The sequence below is a fragment of the Colius striatus genome, chromosome Z (assembly GCF_028858725.1).
Source record: "Colius striatus isolate bColStr4 chromosome Z, bColStr4.1.hap1, whole genome shotgun sequence".
NCBI lineage: Eukaryota > Metazoa > Chordata > Aves > Coliiformes > Coliidae > Colius > Colius striatus.
In genome coordinates, this window is record NC_084790.1 from 34234538 (window position 1) to 34254834 (window position 20297).

At 39.0% G+C, this 20297-nt stretch overlaps 2 protein-coding genes across 8 annotated transcripts in view; one reads left to right on the forward strand and one right to left on the reverse strand.

Moving 5' to 3' along the window:
* IDUA (alpha-L-iduronidase) overlaps positions 1-20297 on the reverse strand; it is a 46899-nt gene that overhangs the window by 17252 nt on the left and 9350 nt on the right. The window lies entirely within an intron of this gene.
* Positions 16764-20270, forward strand: SLC26A1 (solute carrier family 26 member 1). Its single transcript, XM_010208630.2, has 2 exons — positions 16764-17423; positions 18750-20270. Exons 1-2 carry the CDS (start codon positions 16803-16805, stop codon positions 20268-20270), a joined length of 2142 nt encoding a protein of 713 aa, XP_010206932.1. The 5' UTR covers positions 16764-16802.

The window sequence follows — 20297 nt, forward strand, 5'->3', positions numbered from 1 at the left end:
GCTGTGACCACTGTCTGTGCCTATGCCTGGCTTTCAAACATTCCTCAACTGGGCTTTTTCTGGGACACTTGCTAGATAAGGACTTTCTCATCTTCAATCGTAACAAGCAACTACACTGAAGCACAATTAGTGATAACTTGGCACCAATCCCCTTATAATACCCAGGCCTGAGGCTGCTATACACCAGAGACTGCTGCTGGCTGGTGACGTGTCACAGTCTTAGTTCCAGACACATTTGTACATGCTGCCTCTTGAGAGCAACAACCATGCTGTTAACATGAAGAGCAATGGAGTGTGGAAGAGAGTCTGTTGGTTGTCACAAAATCTCATTGCTCTTTTCCTTGGAAACGTTTGCTTCATGGGCCAACCTTTGCTGAATCAAAGTTTCCAGGCCCATGTTAATGGCTTTCCACTGTCAGCCTTTACTGGAGTAAGATTTTTCTAGTATGGAGGGAAATTCTTTTCAGGTGCACTGGAAGCTACTGGATAGTTTGCTAATGTATTTTAAGATAATCATGTTGGAATTCTTATCCATGCCACTTGCAGTCTATTCCTACTCTTGAACTTAAATCTCTTGGAAGGGCAAGGGTAAGCTGGCTTTAGTTGTCAACACCTGCATCACAGACAGATCTGTTCCAGTTAGCACAGCTGTGGATACTGTACCATAGCCTACAGCTACAGCTCCTCTTCTGTGCCCAGCATCTACAGATTCCACTCTGCCCTGGGCTGATCCCATCCAGAATCCAGTTACATACCCCGGAAAGCAAGTGCACACAGACATTGGACCAAATATCTTATCTACAAAGAAGAGAGCAAGAAAAACACAGGCAGGGAGTGTTTCCATTCCAGGTAATCGTCAGTCAAGTATTGAATCTCTGATAACACGTCAAGCAAACTTTATCAAACTTTATTGTAATGTACTGAACAAAATTTCCTGGGATAGGAAGCCTTGTGGCTGCCTCCTGTCAACAGGTCATAGCCCATGTAGGAACTCAAAGGTGACATGTAGGGTAACCATCAACAGACCTACTCTTTTGCAGATAGGTTTGTCTGGCCTCAGATTGATATTACTGGGAAATACCTATATACTGGAGTAATGCCTTTCTCAGCCTGACAGAATCACACAAAGAATCGCACAGAATGGTAGGGGTTGGAAGGGATCTTTAGGGATAATCTAGTCCGATCCCCCTGCTAAAGCAGGTTCACCTAGTTCAGGTTGCACAGGTGCAACTCTCCTTTGCATTTCTGGTGAGCATAGCTATCACACACATCAGAAGGTAATACAACCTGGTTTGCTTTCACCAATGTCTGAGAACAGCCTCTCTCGTGGTACACTGGCCAGAGTGACTGGCTAAAACCACTCCTGAGGCAGCAGAGCCTGCTTGCATCCTCACTGAGTACTTCTGCTGGGAAAGATTGCTTGCCTAGTGGCAAATGTAGCCAAGAAATTTGACAGAAAACTGACACAAAGTACTGGTAGAATGGAGGTGCAAATTACACCTTAGCAGTAAACAAAATTTTTCAGCACGGTACTGTCCCACATTAGACTTGAAAGGTGTGTCCCATGAGGAAGTCACCTAAAAAAGACCCTCCTCCATGCATTGTTTTCTGTGGTACAGTCTTAGAGAGAGAAGTGAAAGGGCAGTCTAAAACACTACCTTAGCTACTGTGTCTGCTGAGATAATGATCGTGCTACATATCACTATTAATTTGATAGAAATATTTAGCTGCTGCACCAGACCATTTTTGGATGTAACTTGGAACCTGGTTTCCTGCACTCCCATGCTCCACTGGCCACAGTGCCAGGATGCAGATCAATGGTAACACAGTCACTGTCATTCTGGTGAGTGTAAATGTGCATGATAATGAAATTCCCTCTCACAGGTGTAACTCAAGAGTAATCCAATGCTACAGTAGGTGAGCACTATTAAAAGCATCCTTTGTATTGATTCCCAAGGAACTGCTTACTGCCTTTCTAGAGTCCATGACACCATTTCTAGGGATCACAACTCCAGAAGAGTTGGAAGTACCCATGTAGCCTGGAGAGGAGCTCAGTGTCCAATGCTGAGATCTTCACTGGAAGGATGTAGGTGCAAACACTGATAACCTATGCCAGTTCAAACTCTTGCTGCTACCAGGCCCTTCCGAAGAAACTGTCTTCAGAAGTAACTGTCGTATTTCTGTAGCCAGGAAAACAGGCTGCTAAAGTGACAGCAAAGCACATAAGCTGGGAGCACAGCATCAAGATGAAGGTCAAAATGCTCTGGATACGAAATGTCAGCAAGTTTATCTTTTCAAAAAGGGCAACTTGTTGCCCTCCAAGTCCCTCTTACAACACAAAAGGATCCTGCCTCCTTGTTTTTTACTTAATTTTGCAGCTATGAGGAATGAAAAGAAGTCAGTTTAAAGTTCAGGCTGTTAAAAAGAGCTTGTTTGCTTCGAAACCACCAACTGTCTACGTAAGCTTCTTGTTCTGCTGAGTACTTAAAAAAATCTCCAGACCTTAGAAGCAGGTCCTAAGGAACTGTAAGCATTATGGAAATGGTACCTTAGAGCACATGAAAGGTCAAAGACCCCGCATTAGCATTCACTTTCCAGAGGCTGCCTTCTCAGCAGTTACTGCACCAGGTTTCCTCAATGCCAACTAAAAAAACCCTACCAGATTGGTACTTCAGGTTTAAGCACAAGATCATTAATGAATAACTATGAAATCAGCACACTGCTGCACTATTAATAAACACTTCCCCCTTCTAAGTCAATGGAAGCTGACAACAGAGTAGCCACTCACACCAGAGCTACCATATTCTTGCTGCAGTTGCATTTGCTTCCTATTGATAATAATTGGTATGTTAAATCGCCTCCCTTCCAGGAAATCCTGGTATCCTAAAAGGACTACCTTCACTTCAACTTTGGCAGGTTCGTGAACACCAATTCTTCCTTCCCAGATCTTGGCAGGCAAAAAACAGCCTGTGCTTTTAACATATACTTTGCAGATGAAAAGCCTCATTCAGAGCCTTTTTCAAAGTTGCAAGGCCAAAGAACACTGCAGCTGCACTAAAGAATTGTCTTATTTTATTCCTTCCAGGTTCATTTATTCACATTAATACCTCTCTGCATTTGCTTCTCAGCTATATCATTTGTGAAAGCAAGTACTGAGAATCTCCATAATTCACAATTATGGCACAGCTCCTGCACAAAAGAACAATGTTGAAGACTTCAGTCCTTGCTGGGTCCACATTACGCATAATCCACTCATGCTATAGTGTGAATGAGTAAGCCCAGCAATAAGGGTAGGATTCATCACACAGCCAGGCTGCATCCAGTCCTTCCTGACGTCATTGCTTGTCACAGTTAATCCATCCACACAACCAACCAGAAAGATACATGTGCAAAGAGAAGGATGAGTATGGATCTTTGTGGTTTAGGAACAAAATGGCTTAAAAAATGCAAAATACAACATCTGTCATTCATTGGAAATCATTGGATTTTCTACACAACAGCCAGGAGGCTTTTAATTTTTTAAAATACATAAAAATCTAATTGATTTTTATTTATACAGCATTTTAATTAGCTTCTTTCCTCTTTGAAATAAGTGTTATTTGGCCTTTACCTTGCAAAGCAACTCACAAAATCCTTACTGTGATCTGGCTAAAACTCACAAGCACAGAAGTGCAAGTAAATAATGAATGCTTTCAAGCTGATGCTAATGATTTTCTGTTTCTTGCTCAGCCTGCTTTTGTGAGCACAGTCTCAGTCGTCCTTTCATCAGTGAGCGTGCTGTGTGTTGGGGAAAGCGAGAGAGAGGCAGACAAGGCATCAACAGCTTCCTGTGCTGAGGTGAGTTAGCTTGATAGGAAAATGTTGGACTGTTTTGTCTCTTCCCCCCTCCCCCACAACACTTCTCCCCTTTAAAAAAAAAAAAAAAAAAAAAGAAGATGTAAAAAGGGGAACGGGTTGTGAAAGCACAGCAATTTAGGCAAAGGAATAAGGCATTTTAGTATCTTGCCTCTACAGACACGAATACATATCCATTCAGACCACCTAGGCACGGACAGTTTAAACGGTTGTTGTGACAGTTTAGACCTTGTTGTGATCCCTTGTCGAGATCTGTGGTGTCAAATTTAGGAAGGGAAGTAATCAAATAATGATAAGGCAAATCCAGTAGCAGGAAATGCTTTTGGACTAATTCTACATTACAAATTTAAAGGCTCAGATGGTGACTGAAAAGTAGGGTCAGTCACTCTATGTGAATTGGACTGCTAAGAGGATATCATCCATTGAATTTCATGTATGGAAGTGATTTCCCCTTGTGTAACACGTGTCTACAAGTAAAATGTTTATTGTGGTTTTACGGTGTCCTTGAAAGTGGAACTCCAAATAATGTCACCTATAAGCACAAGTTTTGTAAAGAGGGGATAGGGAGATTAAAGCCATGATGAAAGTTAAAGGGTGACTTTTCAGATGCACAAGAGGAACGATGATCAAATGTTAAAATTAGCTTGCTTCAAGCATGTGGCACTGCCTGGGAAAGCTATAATTGAACTTTTCTTTACAAACAGCAGCAGAACTGTTCTCTGTGTGCTTCCAGTATTCTAATTCAAGTATGCAGACTAATACACCACCTCTGGTAACAAGTCTCCATGGTATACGTTTGATTTACTAGTTCATTTGGTAGTACTGTTATTATCACTGCTTCAACTCCCCATCCTTAATTTCTCTTTATGTTCCTTCTGTCCTTTTTTCCTGATAGCTCTGTGTGGAAATATAGTCCAAAAGTACATGAACCCAGCTAGAGTACAGGATATAGCTTATATACTGTTGCAGAATATCACAACAAGGAGTTGGAATGATTGCTCTCCCTGCTGCCATATATGCAATAAGAACCAAATTCAACAATGCTCTACTTAGCCAGCTCTGTACCTCTTGCAGGCACTCAGGTTGCTGACAGGTTCCACTGACGTGATGTAACTGGACACAAAATTTTGCGTTAATGCACAGCGTGCTATTTTTACCAGGTGCTTTATCTTTTTCCATCTTGTCAAAACTTGTTCCCACTTGGTGAGATCTATGTTGTGGAGCATATACAAACAGTCTAAGAAAACAAAAACATGGAGCTGAAGGTGTAAAGAGTTGCAGCTGGACCTCAGCTGATGCACATCTCTGAAGTACAGATGGTACATGCTGTCTGATGAAGTCCAGCTGCTCCTGTGTCTCTTTGCATGGCAGATGTACTTTCAAGTGTGTCTATATAAATCCTTTCCTGCCCACAGGCAACTGTACGTTTAACTTGAATATATCACTTCCTTGCAAAAAGGAGACACAGAAGAGGTCTTTAAAAAATGATACTGAATTTCCTAATTTACTGATGTTTAATAACTTAAGATGGTGAAAAGGCACAATGAATATGTGACCCTCTGCCTTGCTCTTAATCATGCAGAATTTTTGTGATGAGTATTTTCTGAATACATCAGAACTGACAAGTGAGCACTATAACCAAATCTGGAAAGAGTAGTGCTTTAAATGGCATCCCAGGGTCTGCTCTTTGCTCTTGAAAGTATAGTACAGTAAGAACTTACAATTAAAGGCAGCAGAACTAACTGTATTTAGAGACAGTTTTCAATGAGATGAAAACCCACACATCTCTCCAAACTGAGAGCTGGTAATTCTATTCTGAACCTAGTTTTGGCATTACAGTTTAGGCTAGCAATGTATGATTAAACATGGCAGTGCTAGCTCTTCCACTCCATGGTCTTCATGTTCATGCATAATCTTTTTCTCTTTTTTCTTCCCCCATCCCAAACTTCCATTAATATGGAAAATACTTCTCTTTTCAATATAAAAGTGCATTATATTCAGTGTTTAGGAAACATGAAGATTTACCTCCACATTGCAGTAAGAAATCTTCCATTTGCACACAGAAGTAGGGTTTGAATATCCAGTTAAGATTTCAATAGAAATCCTTTTTCAAAGGACACAACTCCAGTAATGACCATGTACACCTCAACACTATGTTCCACACACTGCCTATCCCAATTCCATTTGCCAGGTTAGAGTAATTTTTTTTGTCCAATTGAAGTAGTATATACAACTCCTGAAACTGTTAAAGCTAAGATAGTACTGTGCTTCTATTTGATCTCCACACGTCTCCACACAGTGCAATTGGCTCTGCTAAAACAGAATAGCAGGTATGAGTAGGAATGTCCTTATGATATAATCATTTTAAGCTTATCTTCTACCTGTGATTACACTGTATAGGACAAAGATTTTTTTCCAGTGCTACTATTTGTTTGTTATCACACTGTAAATACCAATCATTGGACAGAACCAAACTATATCAAAACAGAATTTCTAATCTACTCCTGTAGAAAGCTATACTCTCAAGGAACTGTGCAGATAAGAAATCTTGTGGAGCTACTGCAGCTACTTTGTGCCTTTGTAAGTGCTAACCAATTGGTTCTATGTAGTGAGAAACAGAAGGAGGGATGCATAGTAAAGGACAGTGTTTGCTTAGTTTCAAATATATACATTTGCACTGAACCTTGCAGAGCTCAGAGGTTCTCCTATAGTAGGGACTATAGAAGATTTTTTTGTTTAATAAAAGCTAATCAGTAACATCCCTCTCCCTTCACATACACACATCATTTTCAGCTACCTTGGACGCTTGCCACAACTAGGGAAGCAGTGTTTGATGTAGCACATATGGGATTTTAAAAGACTAGATGCTTATTTTTAGTGCTCCCATCTTTTCTACTAAATAGCAACCAAATGTGTGCCTTTTAGGCATATCTCCTCCTCACTATGGTAAAAAAGTAAACTGTTGACTAATTGAGGCTTGAGGCCATTTTAAATAATGCAGACATTAGGCTTAAGTGCTTTTTGTAAGTCATTGAATTTATGAATTTGAAAACCTCGAACAGAAAGAACAAGGCTCTTACATTTGCACTATATACTTTTGAAGATCTGATGTTATTGATTGTAATCCAGTAAACAAATACTTTTAACCTTCCCTAAAGGAAAACGTACTATTATTTTTTAAAAGTGTAACACTACTATCAGATATTATGTATTAATGTCATGAATGGTTCTGAAATCTTCTAAAATCCTCCAGTAAATGTGTCAACAAAGGCAAATACATTTCATCTCTTTACAGCACTTATTTCATACAACTCTAGCAGATTTTGCTTTTGACCTTTTGCAGCTCTTAAAAGTTAGTCTTAGGCTTCAGTTTGTAAGGATAAACAGTTAAGTCACAGAAAGAAAAATAACCTGTAAGATCTCTATTCTGAGTTAATGGTTATATAATTTTTTTTTAATGTAGCTTCTTTTCTTAAAGATAGGTGTTCAGTGTACTGTGTCTTTTAGTTATTTTGGCCAATTGCCATTGCTTCTTCAAAACACAATTGAGCATTTGACACAGAGAGGCTGTCCTTTTAGGACGTACTCCTGCTTTGTTAGTATTGTTGCTGGACTGAAGCTTTGGTGAAGGGCTTCATGCTTTGGAGTGTTAAGTAGCATGTCTGTAAGTAATATCCCAAGGAACCTTTTGCTACAGCACTTCTGTATGCTACATAAAACTTGTTCATTATAAAATGTAGTTTCTTCAAAACTAGATTATTTTCACAACTTCTAGAAAGAGAATGAGGGTTCAGGTTGCTTCAGTTTGTCACTTTTTCCCCATGTGGAATTGTATAATCCAGAGATATTTAGCCTCACTCGAATGGTGCTATGCCTAAAGAGTGTTCACCCATTTCAAAATAATAATTTCAAATGTCTTTTAAAATTTCAGAACTGGTATTTTTGAGCCATCCTGAGGCACAACAAAATTACAATTGACTCTATATGGTAGAGGTTAAGTGATAACTAGTACTCTTAGGAAACTGATACTGGGAAAAGTGCTGTTGGAGAGAAATGCAAAGAGGTCTCTTTCAAAAAAATGTTAAGCAGGGTAAAACCCAATTATTATGTAAACTCCAGCACTGCAAGTACTAGAAGTTGTACACTTGTTGCAAATACTGTAAACATGTTGTAAAGGAGATCAGAGTAGGCAAGTTTACTTTGGTCCTGAAACAGATGGCATGCACATTTTAAGAGGTCACTAGAGAAGATGATTCTTGGTTCTAAGAATCAGGTAGCAAACGAGATGAAAGGACAAATTTGAGAGACTGAGTTTAAGTCATTTGAGATACAGAAATAAATACTGCAGGCCTGAAAAGAAATGAACAGCAGCAATGATGCCATTTTCTATTCCATGATGCACATGACCAAAGCCACACTGTCTTACTGCCACTAGTGTGCAAAACTCGTTATGCAGATTAAATGCACTACTGCTTCCCTTTCATTCAAAGGGCTACCTTGGAAATGGTAAAGGGATAGAAATGCTTGATAAGACTTTCCACAGGAAGGCGTAAAAAAGGCGATTTTGCAGAGACTTAAATTACCTTTAGCTTTTGGGATTAGAATGTCTCAACTACTGTTTCCGAGTCTGAGCTCTTGAAAACAGCCAGCAGTTTTAGGAGTCCATGACTAGTTTAGCATCACAGAGGTGAGATGTGGCTCCCCTTCTGTTCTACCCTCATGTTGCTATTTTGACTTTTCATTTCCACGATTTTCATGTTTTACTTTTAAACAGCAGTAAACAACTTTTTGCACTTGGATAGAAGATGTTAGAACCAGGCCCTCTGTAGACATGACTGTGCACTGCATGCCCCTGCAAACACTCATGTTGGCAGAGGAGGAACCAATCTTTGTCTATTCATCACCATAGCCTTTTTCAGGCCTCCCATCTCCCATCTCAGATTCTTACTGCATGCATGTTCATGTTCTTCGTTGTCTAAGAAATCCACACCTAACCTCAACTTGCTATTCCTGTGAGTCCTGGCCTTATGCCCAATGTGCTAAACTACACTGCTTAGTAACCATTAAACACTACCTATCACCTTTGTCAAGAGGAGGAGATGGATTATTATTTGTCATTTGGATAGGTCTGCATCTATCCAAAGAGCTATGGTAAGAGAGACAGGACTTAATCATTTACACACCTCAAAAAGAATGAACAGAAAACCAGTTTTTGTCCTGCTGATCTGCCTACATTTGACAGTCTTTGGTTTACAGAAGCAACAGAAATCTTGTGATCTGAATGTGTTGACATGCGGGAATGGAACTCTGACCTCCAGCAGTCCTATCGTATGTGCTGAGCAGAACTTTGCTTATTCCAGCCTAAGAGACACACAAATCTCAGGCAAGGCTGCAGCTCTATTCTTACACCTTGAATACATAAAATCAAATGTAATGGTATATGAGGGTGTATAAACCAGATCAAATCTCAGATAAGCAGCAGCTTCAAAGGTCAGAGCTGTGCTAGTCTGAACTCAGCATAATTTTTGGATCAGAGTTAGTTAATTAATAATCTTATGCATTATTTAAACTCAAATACTTAGCAAGTGCTGCATATACATCCAAGTTTTTAGAGCAGTACAGTGACAATACACTACTAAGCAGCAAGCTCAACTACCCATTCTTCCCTTGAGGAATATTTAGCTAATAATTATCCTCTATGCAAACAGAGCAATGTCTGATTGAAGACTTTCATTCATTCCAACAAACAAAAACAGAGCTGAACATTCTTGTCAAAAAGGTATCCAGGTAAGAGATTTGCCTCCCCTCCCACATCTCTGAATGCAGGTTTTATTTGCTCTTTGTCTGTTTTCAAAGGTGCAAAACTGCCTCTTTTCAGTTATTTCACAAATGAGTATTGCTTTTAAGCTCATTATTCTGTTTTCTGTATTGCTTGTAACTGGGTAAAGGTTTGTAAAACAAGTAGTCAGCTGCAACTGGCACAGAAATATTTTTTCTTGTAAGCCCTGGTGTAAGATTTTAAGACATCTGGCTAATTTTTACTTGTACTTAAGAAAAATGGCCTATATGAAGCTTATCCAGTCCTCAACGTATTAAACTATTATCAAAAATGAGCATCTTTAGTGATTAAATATGAAAGAGGTTTTCCAAAATGTTGTACTTATTGCATGTAGTAGATCAAGGATACTAGACAAGAAAACAGGTAAAAAATGTGAGAATGGGATATCCTTTCTTTTTTTCTCTATAACAGCTTAATGTGACCAAACAAAGACAAGTAAAAACACAGGGCAGAAAAAAGGGTTTAGTATTTAGCTTTGTGACCAATGACTAAAGTCTTGGAAACCTGTCTTGAAAGATGTTTTTTAAAAAGCAGACCTTGCCTTTGGACCAGCTACCTTTCCAAATGCAAAAAGTCTGATTCTTGGGTATGTTCTGCAATCCCACCCATGCCCTAGGACTCTCCCAAAGAATACTGCTGTCTTGCCTTCCAGTGCATGTCAATATTATGACCAATACCTTGTACTGAACAAAACTACCCCCCAAAGAACCAGTGAAACTACTTGATCACTTCTTTCCAAGGTCTGATCATTCCCAACGATGACCTGATGAACCAGCCTTCAAAACAGATGCTGGCTGTGAGTTCTATTGTAGCCTGATCATCACCTCTGGGATTGTTACTTGGTTGTGGCTGTCATCTTACTCACTGGGACACTGGACTAAGAATCCTTGGGAAAACAAATTGAATTACAGTTGCTAGTGAATACAGGCATTTGAAAGAGGGCCCAACCTGCCTTGGAAATCCCAGATTATTTTCAAGCTGGAGGTGAAAACTGTGATTTGATGATTTTAATTAAAAATACACAAATCCAAAAGATTGTTCAACTCTCAGAATAACTCCATAGTATACCAGTATTAATTTGTACAGGACTTCAACTACTGTTCTGGCTTTCCTGACTGTAGAGAATAAACTCTTCCCCTTTCACTTTTGGATTAGCATAATGCTGAAACTCAACAGGAAAATGCTTTGAAACCACAACATTTTTTCCCAGATATAGTAAAAAAATATCTGAGCCCATCCAGTTTTCCTAAAAAGCACTGTGATTTCTTTGCCTACAGCCTGAGACCTTGATAGGTCAGTGTTTAAATACACAGTTTTGATTGCTAGCACCTTGCACAAATCTGCTTCCAAGTACATCTTGGTCCTGGTACTCTATGGTCCTGGTACTCTAAAGCTGAAAATACAATAGCTTATGCAAGACAAATAGAAAGATAAATTTTACTTGTTCTGTCACTTGATCCTGTCAAAAATTCCTAGGTTATGTTGGCATGTCTAAGTAATTCTGCACAATCATTTAATCAATTAAACCAGTAGGTGTTGAAGCATTATTGTATTATTTGCATTTCAGCGGATTTTATTTTGGACTAGCCAGGTCACACAGAGTGAGTAACCTTACCATATCTGTTCAAATTTGTCCAAAATACCAATCGCCAGCTCAGGGTGTTTTTTCCACCATAAAGGGTCTGAGTGCATCAAGTCAGAGCTTTTGGTTACTTTCCCATGAGAACAAGTCTTGTTTGCAAGCCTAACACGCCTCTGTATATTGAATCTATGCACTGTCAATGAGGTTAAATGGGGATTTTTTCCAAAACTGTGTTAATGCTTAAAACCAGAATGGTAATGTAGTCATAGTTATTAGAAACTAAGAGAGGTTTCTTACAGACATAAGACATTGCTGACATCACAGAGATATCTATAAGAAACATGAACAGTTTAACTCAATACCTACAAGTGTTTGAAATGAAATGCTTAGCTAAAATGATGTTTTGCATGTTCTTCTGTGATTTATGCAACAAAAACACAATGCTCCACTCATATTAGTTTGTAGCTGACTTTTTATAGTTTGAACGTAGAGAAAACTGCAAGAATCATTTGGCTCGTACTATATAAAGGGTTCTATCCTATATTAACATTTGCAATCACTTTTTCAGCAAGAGCGAGAGAATCTACTACAGAGTTCTGATATACTGACTTATGATTCCAGTAGAGCACTTAAGAACACAGAAAGGCAGAGTCACCCTACCTACTCTCTCTTTCTTGGGCTTTCTAGAGATACAGCTTCAGATTTTCTGGTGGGCAGTCAGAATTGGGAGACAAATGAATACATCAGAATAAAAGGTTTTTGGGGTTGCACTGTTTCCTGAGCCGTATCGCAAAAGATGTTCTGCCAGTATCAATGTCCTTTTCAGTTATTTGGTGTGGCTTTACTATGTTCTGAAAGCAACAAACGCTTATCTAGCCAGAATGCATACAGCAGAAACTGTCTGCCAATGAATCTGCAAAAAGAAATCCCACTGAACATGTGATGAATATTTTCTTCCCTGCAGAGACACTTTGTCAGGTCACTGGCATGGTGAAAAGACAGCAAGAAAGATGGGACTAAGGCCAGCTGGAAAGCTGGCAGTTTGTCTTTAATGCTTATTTGCTTTGTTTCTCTTTGCCACAAGATAAACTGTGTCACTGCATTTAACCTGAAATAATCAGTGATTAAGAGTGGCTCTGCTCAAGCAGGGGTAAAAAAAAAAATCTTTTGCTTTTTCTCATATGATCAAAGGCAATCTGGAAAAACTGACCTGTGAAGACTTCAAACTTCAAAATACAATTAAAAATAAGCAAGGCTACTTTTTGTTGTAATGATACAGATGGTACATTTGTATATGAATGTGCATACAAGTAACTTTCACCTCTATTAAACAGCTGAGACTGTTTCGATATCAAGGTTAAATGCAATGGATAGATATGTTTCATGCTATATGCTGCCTCATATGTGCACCCCTGCTAAAAACACCTCTTTCAAGCAAGCAAGGAGATGACTTATATGGAATAAAATGCAAGCATTATGTTCTGTGAAGCGAAGGGGAGGCAAGGGGGAGCCTGAAATATGGGTTGTCCCTGGGTTATAAACCACTCCACGTGTGCCAAGCTGAAAATGGGAGAGTTTGATGAACCAGTAGAGGAATCTATTTACTGACATCTCCAGGGCTCCTGGTTATCACTTGAGCCTTACCACTATGGAACGATGGTGGTTTATCTCAATGGCAGGATCAGAAGGCTGGAGTCTACTTATGTGCAGAGAAGTAGACAGATCCCCTCTCCATTCTCCTGCCTTTGGAGATGGCAACAGCTTTGGAAGCTGCTACAGTGCAAAAATGTACAAAGGATAGCACTCAGCCATGGTGGAATCCTGTTTTTTTCAGGTGAGGCAACAAAGTTATTACTGAGCTACAGGCAGCACAGCCTGAGAATTCCTGGGTTATACAGCAAAAAATGTCCTTTCAGTTATCTGGTGTGGCTTTACTATGTTTTGAAAGCAACAAACTCTAAACATTATCAGTTTCTGAAAAACAGTAATGTCTAATTTTAAAGCTGTTTTACAGGTAGCATGTCCATTTAAGATGGATTCTGAAAATGTACTTAGCAGAAAAAGTGGTTATTTACAGAAAGAAACCCCTCATTTTCCAGAGAAAAAGGAACTGAAGAAAAATTACCGCCTATCCTTGTTTTATCTTGGATGGAGTTGATTTTCTTTCTTCCTAGTAGCTGGTACAGTGTTGTGAGTTGGGATTTAATATGAGAATAATGTTGATAACACATGGATGTTTCAGTTGTTGTTCATTTTTGTTTCCTTCCTTTTCATTACTATTGCTATTACTACTGCGTTTATTATGATGCATTTTATGTCAATTATTTTTATTATATCAATCAAATAAATTAAATAAAATTGATCAATCCATTTGATCAATCAGAGTTTATTTACTTGATCACAGAGTTGCTATTAGAGCTGTGTGGTGTGTTACCTTACCTGCTCCCTGTCACACTGGTTATCAGCTCTGGAACCTGGATTAAGTGTATCGGTTATACTATGTAACACTGATAGTGAGACAAATCTAGTATCTGTATTCAGCGTTGCATCATCTCCAGACTTTGAGTGACATCTCCTGGAGACTATGCATACTGACACTTCTTACAATTTCTCCTCATAGAGCCACCCTATGGACATCTCCTGTCAGCATTTGTCTGTGTTTTAGCTTGAACACATTCATTCCATCAGGAAGGTTTTTTTGACCTTTGTCTAAAATGCACCAAAACTGACGAAAATATACATGCTTTACCAAATTAGGACACTTGTTTTCAAAAAGCTACCATTCTGATTACCCAATAAGGCAGTGCATCTGAGATACCAAATTAACTTCATACACAAGATCTCTTAATAGACTTCCAGAGAAATTATATTCCAATAATCTTATGTATTAAACACTACTACCTCAGGAAGATGCACAAACAATGCATATGTGTGAATTTTAATGGGATTTTTTTTCAAATCCAAATTTACTTGAAAGTAAAGTGCGTGGCTACAACTAAATATAAGAGTCTAGTGGTCAGAAGCCAATGCAATCTTTTTAATGTAGCCTATCAAAAGCACTCATTGGATTTTGAACTGCCCACTAGCTTTTAAGTATGCAGAACAAGGGCATCTTATTTATTTCTTGGCTGTCTGAATTCACTTGGCTGTAAGAAGTGGGTGGCATTCAAATAAGTCTCTCATTCTCCAAACTAATTTAGGTAAGATCAGAAGTGGGTTTTTTCCATCTTAAAAATTGTCTTTATCGCAGTATTACTGCTAGCATTCTGTATTGAGTAAACTTTAACCGTAAGCCTTTAAGTATATCTCTGGGTGCTGTAACTTCTTTTCTCTGACCTTTGCATTCTAACAAAGGCTATATCCAACCTGTCTCCTGTTCAAGTAGTTCTTGCTGAGTGTAATTAGAGTCCTGAAGTAAATTTGTCATTCCTGATAAAGAATAGCCATCAATCTGTGTAAATAATTACACTAAATTGTAATTAGTTTTCCCTTGAGATGGTAATAAACCTTACTTAAAAGCTTAAAGAAACCTATACACTAGGAAATAAAAACTATTTAATGTAATTGGGATGGACAGGAATCTACTGATTTCTAAAAATATATTTAGAATACTATGCAGATCATTTTCAACTTGGACAATCAGTCCAAACATCTCTAACAATAATACCTTTTTCTGCCTTTTACCAAAATATTAATTACCTACCTGTAACATCTAAGCATCCTGTTTCAAGCTGTGGTTAAACTTTGCATGGCTTTAGGTAACATGTTGTGTCATTTAAAATACCACCTGGGAACTTGTGTAAGACTTTTGTACTAGCTACAGGTACATGCCCTCTTATTATTCTCAGTCTGCTGGCAAAAGGTGTTTTATTTGGGAATAAAATTCTAAGCAGAAGACAGAAGACTTTATAAACCACTTTCTATTTGGAGATCAAAAGCTTACAGGCTGTTGGTAATCTGTCCTTTTGTTTCTTAACAACAACAACAAAGTCTGAAATTTACACAGAGAGTATTTGGATTATTTCATGTTTGGTAACATCCAGTTAAATGTAGAATTCCAAGCTGAGAAAAAACAAAAGGGCTTACAAATCCACTTGAAAGGATAATTGCTAAGAGTCACTAGGATCTAAACTTAAAATTAACCACTAAAACCATTAAGATATACCAACAGAATGCCAGTGAGTGTTCTTCAAGTTTTAGGAAACTGATGTGTATGGATTCTGTCTCTGGGTACTGAAAGGGAAAAGAAATACCTTTTACCTGTACACGATGACAAGCTTTGACATTATATTGCAATGTCACACCAGGCAGCAAAAGGCTTTGCTGCTGAGATCCTGGCTATTTATAACACTGTGAGAGATGAGGTTTGAGAAGTTACTCTTCAGGTCCTAGAGATTCTGCACCCTGCTGAACTAGCACATCCTCTCTTGCTCTAGGTCAATATGAGCCACGCTTTATTTTCCAGTACTTACATACAGGCATCCACTCCTGGCACTTGCACACAGTACTGTTTTGCCTCTCAGTCATTTCCCCATCCACTCCCAAATAATTTATGAATACACTAAGCTAATTTCAGCTTCATCTGGCAATTAAGTAAAAAACATAGAGACTGAGTGTGGTGAAAACAGTTGTGCTCATGGAGGCAAAAGACATCAAAATTTGTATTCTTCCTTTGGAGAATACAAATATTCCCAGATTTTATGTATCAGAAAACTGACATGCAGGAAAAACACAGGAAACACTTTGAGTTTGTTGTGCTGCCCACGGAATTGTTATGCCATATTCCCTGGAGAGCAAAGCTAGGGTAACTATGGGTTTAAACCTGAAAATACTAACATGTAGCAGTCTTCTGAGATGATTATACGTTGTCAAGTGATATTTGTGAGGAGATGTGTATTAATTACTGCAAATCACACATCAAACAATCTACAATTCCACAGGTTCATGTTACGTAGCAGCTCCTAAGAGTCCATCAATAGTTTTTGTACAAATTTCTGCATAAGATTAGATTTTGTGCTCCAGAAAACTCTGCTTTACAGGTTCTACTAGTAAAATCTTTATCCTCTGCATTAAGGACAGTTGCAGTGACAGACCACCCTACAACACGCGAGTTCCACACTTATGACTATGATACATTATTAAAAAGATCACAGTCTACCTCACTAATATATGTTTATTTCACACTGCCAAGTGCTGCCTCTGATCATAGAGCACTGACGGAGCATTTGGAAGAGCTGATGGAACTATTGGTTGTACAAATAAATGACTAACTCTCATTTTTCCTAAGTAAAAGATACTGGACTCAGTCAAATGCACTCTTAAACATCCAGGAAGAAAATGCTCAATATACAGACTTATTTCTTAGTATTACATGACACTGGAGACCAGTTCTTTTTGAGATGATCCTTCCTTAAAAGCATTATGTGACACATTTTTAGCATTATGCATATGTACTAAAAAAATCTTCACAACTGATGGGGTTTTTTCATATTGCAGAAACACATACATGAAGTAAATACTGGGACAATGGAAAGACCGCTTGATTCTACCAGGGTGGAAAACACCACATCTTCCTGCTTTCTCATGGAAAGAAAGACTCATGTCAAGATTAACAGGAAAGAAGCCATGCTAGCTAAGCTGAGGAAGAGCTGCTCCTGCACCCCAAAGAAGGTGAAGAACTTTATCGTGGACTTCCTTCCTGTTTTACAATGGCTTCCCAAGTATCAGTGCAAAGAGTACATCTGGGGGGACATTATGTCTGGGTTAGTGATTGGAATAATTCTGGTGCCCCAAGCAATTGCATACTCACTGCTCGCAGGTCTGAAGCCCATTTATAGTCTTTACACATCATTCTTTGCCAACATCATCTATTTCTTAATGGGTACATCCCGCCATGTCTCAGTTGGCATTTTCAGCTTGATAAGCTTAATGGTAGGACAAGTCGTGGACCGAGAACTTCTCTTGGCTGGGTTTGACTTGAATGACGATGCCCCATCAGCCCTGGCTGACAGCACTCTGCAGAATAACAGTGAATCCAACATAACTGCCTTCAACGTGACGATTGCAGGGATGAACGCTGAGTGTGGGAAAGAATGCTACGCTATTGCCATTGCTACAGCCTTGACATTTGTGGCTGGAATGTATCAGGTAAGTGGTTGCTGACATCTAGAGGCAAGGTACGAAGTTCCTTCTCTGCTTCTATGCATGACCTAAGCTTTGTTTTGACTCTCTCTCCAGAATAACTTGCTTGAATGACCATGGAGTGTTTTCTCCAGAAAGCCTAACTATAGGCAAATCAGAGAACACATGAGGCAGGTAGTTTTTTTCAGCTACTAGCAAGCACACATATAAAAAGTCTTCTGCAAACTGTTAATGTTGTTTTGTTACTCTATTCCTTCTTGCCTTGCTGCTTGCATAGGACTGTGAATTCAGTACAAATTTTACCACGAAGGAAATTCCCAGGTAGCTGTGTACTTCAATAACAATGAAGTCACTCTGTTTCCTCAGATACTTTAGTAAAGGTACAGATCCATTCACCTGCTTCTACACAAGTTTAGAATGTAACGCTCAGTATTTTGTTAGTTGGTACTGTGCTCTAACAAACTGCTGTCCAAAGATAAGTCAGAAGCAGAAAGGACAAAAGGGGAAATAAGACTAACCTACTTTTCAGACAATATCTGTGCTGGACTCTTTAAGACATAGCTGTGTGCTGCCTGCCACAAGGATATCAAAAGTACACACAGAAGGAATCACAGTGAACATACTTACCTGCTAATTGTATATTACATATATATATATATATATATATGAACTAAGAGCTAGATATCTTCCTGTTTATAAAGAAATTTCAGATCACTTTTATGAGTAACAAAATGCCCATGAAGCTGTATTTTCCAAAGCTACCAAAGGAATGAAAAGCAACTAGCTAAGGACAGTACCTTGCTATCTTGGAATATGTGAGGCCTTCTCATACTTATGACCTCAGGCATTCCCCACAGGCTGTAAGCAGTTCACTTCTCCTTCTGTTCATAGGGCTAAAATTAAAAGCTGTTGAATATAATAGCGTCACTAAAGTATGGATTTTAGCTGTTGTCATTCAAGTTCTGTTTACAAAGCAATAGGCTTAAGTTTTAACTTTATTCAGTTTGTGACAGGAAAAAATTTGCTTTGGTAAAACAGAAGCATTTTTTGATCCCCTGCTCTTTTGCATGTGAAGTAAAATTCAGACAACCCACTTCTGTGGAGTCACCTCAGACCAATGTTTGATTGGTCCTGTCTCAAACTCTTAATTCACCCCACAACAGTAAAACAGATCACATTTCAAAAGTAGAATTGAAACAACAAAGCATAAATCCCATTTTAAGCTTCAAACAGCCAAATGCTATTTGCCTCAACCTAGATCCCTCCTATCTGTAGTTAATTGCAGCACCAGCTCATCTGGGGTGGTTTTTTTTTTGTTTTGTGTCTCCCCAGGTTCTCATGGGAATCTTTCGTCTGGGTTTCGTATCTATGTACCTATCTGAGTCTGTACTAGATGGCTTTGCAACTGGTGCTTCCTTAACCATTTTAACAGCTCAAGTGAAGTATCTGATTGGAATAAAAATCCCACGTAGCCAGGGACATGGAATGCTTGTAATTACGTGGATTAACATTTTCCGGAACATTTCTCAGGCTAACCTTTGTGATGTTATCACAAGTGCCATTTGTATCACGGTGCTGGTCACTGCTAAGGAACTGGGAGATCGTTATAAGCACAAGCTGAAATTTCCTCTTCCCACAGAGCTGGTAGTTATTGTTGTTGCTACACTGGTGTCACACTATGGGAAGTTAAATGAAGTGTATGCATCCAGTGTTTCTGGAGCTATTCCAACAGGTTTTATTCCCCCCAAGGTACCGCATTTCAGCTTAATGCTCCGAGTGGCAGTAGATGCTTTGCCTCTTGCCATAGTCAGCTTTGTCTTCACCATATCCCTTTCTGAAATGTGTGCAAAGAAATATGCTTACACTATCCAAGCCAATCAGGAAATGTTTGCTGTGGGCTTCTGCAACATCATTCCTTCTTTCTTCCACTCTTTCGCAACCAGTGCAGCTCTGGCAAAAACACTCGTCAAAACATCTACAGGCTGCCAGACTCAAGTCTCTGGAGTAATTAGTGCGATGGTGGTTTTGCTGGTGCTGCTCTTCTTGGCACCTCTCTTCTACTCCTTGCAGAAGTGTGTCTTGGCTTGTATTATCATTGTCAGCCTCAGAGGAGCCCTGAGGAAGTTCCGAGATGTGCCAGCACGGTACTATGTGAATAAGGTGGACACACTTGTTTGGGTTGTTACCATGTCTGCCTCTGCCTTGATCAGTACTGAAATAGGGCTGTTGGTTGGCATTGTTTTCTCCATATTATGCATCATCGTTCAGACACAGCGGCCACGGACAGCCCTGCTTGGTCAGATCCAAGACACCACCTTTTATGAGGACGATTTAGAATATGAAAATCTCTATTCTGTTCCAAAGGTCAAAATATTCCGTTTTGAGGCTCCACTTTACTATGCAAATAGAAACTACTTCCTGAAGTCTCTATACAGACTGACTAATTTAGATCCTAATCTAGAAGCTGCTAGAAGGAAGAAATATGAGAAAAAAGAAAAGAAACATCTGAAAAAGGGAGATCACACAACTGCTAATGGACTGGGAATCAGAGAAACCACTCTGCAACTAGTTCCTAAGCAAACTGATTTCCAAGCCCTTATTGTAGATTGCTCTTCCATCTCATTTTTGGACACCACTGGAGTTAATACTCTAAAGGAAATTCTGAAAGACTACAAGGACTTAAACATTTCTGTTCTCCTAGCTTGCTGCAATCCCTCAGTGATAGACTCTCTGACAAGAGGAAGTTACTTTGGAAAAGATTTTGGAAGCATGCAAGAAATGCTGTTCTACAGCATACATCATGCTGTACAGTTTGCGAAGGACCAAAAAGCTCCAGCAGACTGTCCAGTTTAATCTCTTTTCTTCTTTGACAATTCACTA